At 45.9% G+C, this 3,533-nt stretch overlaps 1 protein-coding gene across 1 annotated transcript; it reads left to right on the forward strand.

Annotated features, from left to right (window-relative positions):
* Window positions 1-1,759: 1,759 nt before the first annotated feature.
* LOC138898459 (COP1-interactive protein 1-like) lies at window positions 1,760-2,856 on the forward strand. Its single transcript, XM_070184528.1, has 2 exons — window positions 1,760-1,990; window positions 2,281-2,856. The coding sequence occupies exons 1-2, from the start codon at window positions 1,760-1,762 to the stop codon at window positions 2,854-2,856; spliced, it is 807 nt and encodes a 268-aa protein (XP_070040629.1).
* The last annotated feature ends 677 nt before the right edge of the window (window positions 2,857-3,533 follow it).

Consider the following 3,533-nt stretch of genomic DNA (forward strand, 5'->3'; position numbering starts at 1 on the left):
ACTGTATACAAATAGTCCCTTCATTTTCGGAGAGTAGACGACGAGAAACAAAATGACCTTTTGATTCTTTCTTCGGCACCACACGGCAGAAACGACAAAACAATGGAAACGTCTCGTTAGTCAAGTCTTAATGGCATTTAATGCTCGTAAGTTGCTGGTCGGCCACTCCTAGATGTGAACCGTCACTGAAAAACTATAAATACCCCCTCACTTGTTCATTCAAACTTTACATTCAAACCTTCTGCCCTAGTTCCTAAGAAATTTCAATACTTCCAAGCACTTATATTCTGGTTACTTTGATATCTTTGATAAGAACTCTCATTCGTCCTTTTTATCAAATTACCGAGTTTACTCTTTTAACTTCCTCCTTTTCCTTATTTCTTCTCTATAAAGAAATGGCGAAAACTTCCAAAATCGTTCCCCAAAAAGAAACTCCTTCTACCTTGCAGCCGACTACCGAAGAGACCGCTTCACGTACTGTTGCCGAGGAACCAGCACCGGAACCTCCTCTTAAAATGTTCATCCCGGGGTGCCCGGTCAATGCTGATTTTAAAGTCGAAAAGCACTCCTCCGTACCAGACCGGTGTGAGGAGGTCTCGAGGTACATCTGCTCGATCACCGAGGATATTCTCTCTGAAGTCAAGAAGGATTATAACTAGGTTAATAAACATGTGGTGGTTCCCGAACCTGACGAAGCCATCACCACCCACATCGAGGGATTTTTAAGTGTTTATACTTATCCCTTCACATTGAGCCCCTTGGACCCGGTTATCATCCGAGATAACCCTCTATCAGATCCACCATTCTTTCTGGAGTATCATAATCCTCCTCTGCTTCTTTTTAAGCAAGATCGAATGGTGCTCTTTCACTATCGACCACCTCATGCATTTGTACAGTCCCCGACTCTACCGGGGGGCCTAATCAAGCTCACTTGTCGGGCCAGTAAGGCGCCTTTCTCGAGTATCGACAAGGATATAGATCAAAGTTGGCTAGGACGTTTCATCCGAGTGAGGACCTAGGACTTGATCCCGGCCGAGCACATGCCGTTCCCCGAGAAGTGGAACATGTCACGTAAGTATAATTTAGCTTCCAAAATTTTAATTTATCGCCTTTTTTCCTTCATTCTTACAAGTGTTTTGTGGTGGTGCAGTTGTTGCTCGGGTCCTAAATGTAGTTCCTCGACTCAAGGAGTGGGTCAAGGGCATCGTATCACAAAGTCCCTATTCCGAGTGCTCGTGGCGCGAGCTTTCAAAGCGCCGATGGGAGGCCCGTTCACATAGTGAGATCTTCTTCATGGGTAATATTTGGTTTTCCTTATGCAAAATTCTCACTTTCTTTATTCCCTTTTCCAGGTTTATCCAAGGATGTCCAAATGAGGCTCCCATCTGGTAGTGATGATGTACCTACCAAGTTCCCTGCTCCGAGACAGGGGAAGAGAAGAAAACAAAAAGGGTCCTGAGTTCTCCGAGCTCGGAGAAGAAAAAGCCAAATAGAAGGCTGGTGCGTAAGTCCAAAGGATGCACCAGCGCTCGAGCACCACCTTCGGGGTTCTCTCTATCAGCTGAGGGATGAATCCGAAAAAGAACAAGAGGAAGAAACCTTCAATTTGGTGGCTCGAGTGTCGACACGAATCGAAGGGAAAGGGGCTTCCGAACTAGAGGGAGACAATGCCGATCTTCGTCGAGCTAGGGAGGTCGAGGAGGAGGCAGAGACCGAAGCTTCCCGGGACGTGGGCAGTGTGTCGAAGGAAGCTCTCGGCATGATAGAGATAACCGAGTCACCTTCATTCACTGATTCCATGTACAATAAGGCTCAGACAGTGAAAGAACGTCCCAATGAGGTAGTCCTCAGAGCGGATGATTCCTTCCGCGACTTCTTTGATGGAGTGGACTCTACGGCCACGGAGGGTGTCATCAGGTTAGGTGATTTAGAGATACCGAGGAAGAGCCCATCTTCGAGAGAAAGTGGACCTTCCTCGAGTCCCAAACTGGTCAATCAATTCCCTGCTCCGAGTGTGGATACTGGAGGGAAGTGATTCATCACTTTCTCCCTTTCGGAGGACTCTCGGGTCCTCTCCGCCCCCGTAAGGGTGGCTAGTTATCTTCGATGTTTGGTGACCGTGGATGATCAGACCAAGATGAATGAGGTGGATGCAACCTGTATGTTCAACAAAGCGCAACATGCGTTAAACCGGGCAACTTTAGATATTCCCCAATAGTTCTCAATTTGTACTTAGGCTATTTTGCAGATAACTCTAACATTTTCTCTTTGTGTTTATAGGCCTTGGTGCTTCACCATGAGACTTTTATTCGATACCTGGCTGAGTTGAAACAGCTTGAGGCTGAGGCTGAGGTCTTAGGGCTCACTGAGAAGAGAGATTCCTACAAACTTCTTAGTGAGCAGCGTGGGGGGGAAGGGGAGGCTAAGAGCCTCCGAGCTGAGCTCGAGGTGGCTCGAAAGGAGCATGCCGATCTAGTTGAGCACATAAAAATATTTGAGGTTAGTAACGACGAGCTAGGCTCGGTGACTAATTATCGGAATCCGAAGGTCCAACAAAAAATCGACCAGGTCGCCCAACTTCAGTTTGAGAAGGACACTGTCAAGGACAAGACCGACGAATGGAGGAGCAAGATGGATCGTCTGGCCTCGGAAAAAGAGGTTGCTCGGGTGCAACTGACTTCGGCTGAGGTCCATCTTCGAGCAGCAAAGGAAAGGGCCGAGGTGCAGGCTAAAAAGGTTGAAGAGCTCCAGTCTCTGCTAAGTTCGGCTGCCTCTAATCGAAAAATTATGGCCAAGGAACTTGAAATGGCCAAGTCAGCGGCCGCGGTGGTTAAAGCCGATGGTGGTCCAATATAAGGCCGATGCCGAGGTGGCCCAGGACCGCTTGAAGGACATTGTTGATTATGAGAAGTGGCAGTCGCGAAGAGAGGCCCTCGAGGAGATTCATGTTCGGAGTTTCGATCTATCAGCCGAGATTGAAACCGCTAAGGGGCTCGAAGCCGAGGCCAAGAAGTTGGCCTACCCCGAAGAAGAAGAAGAAGATGAAAACTCCGAAGGTTCCGATGGACCTGGGAGTGGAGAAGATCAGGCTGTTTAGATGCCTTTATAGAATTTTTTTGCTTTTTTGTTTTTCTTGTGTACTTTTGTATTTTATTTAAGGCCACTTCACCTTTGTAAAAACTGTATATAATATACAAGGCTTGTTTTTCCCTACGACAATTTAAGAATTTTGTTTTCCTTTACTTTATTCTTTAGGTTTTCAACGATCGAAATTCCTTAGCATAAAATAGTTTACTTTGCTTTATTCTTTATGTTTGCAAAGATCGAAATGCCTTAGCATAAAATTAGTTAGGTCATGTTCGGACCTTTCCTTTGACATTTTTTAGTTTAAGGCATCGTGGGGGTTCGGTATGACCAGAAACATTTTCCCAGAATACTTATGATTTTTTAGATTATAATTTTCTGAAGGTAGACTTTAGAACCGCTTATGAAATTTCGATGGCCTTATTTTTTGCTACGGGTCTCGGACGACT

Source organism: Nicotiana tomentosiformis, chromosome 9, assembly GCF_000390325.3.
Source record: "Nicotiana tomentosiformis chromosome 9, ASM39032v3, whole genome shotgun sequence".
NCBI classification, from domain to species: domain Eukaryota; kingdom Viridiplantae; phylum Streptophyta; class Magnoliopsida; order Solanales; family Solanaceae; genus Nicotiana; species Nicotiana tomentosiformis.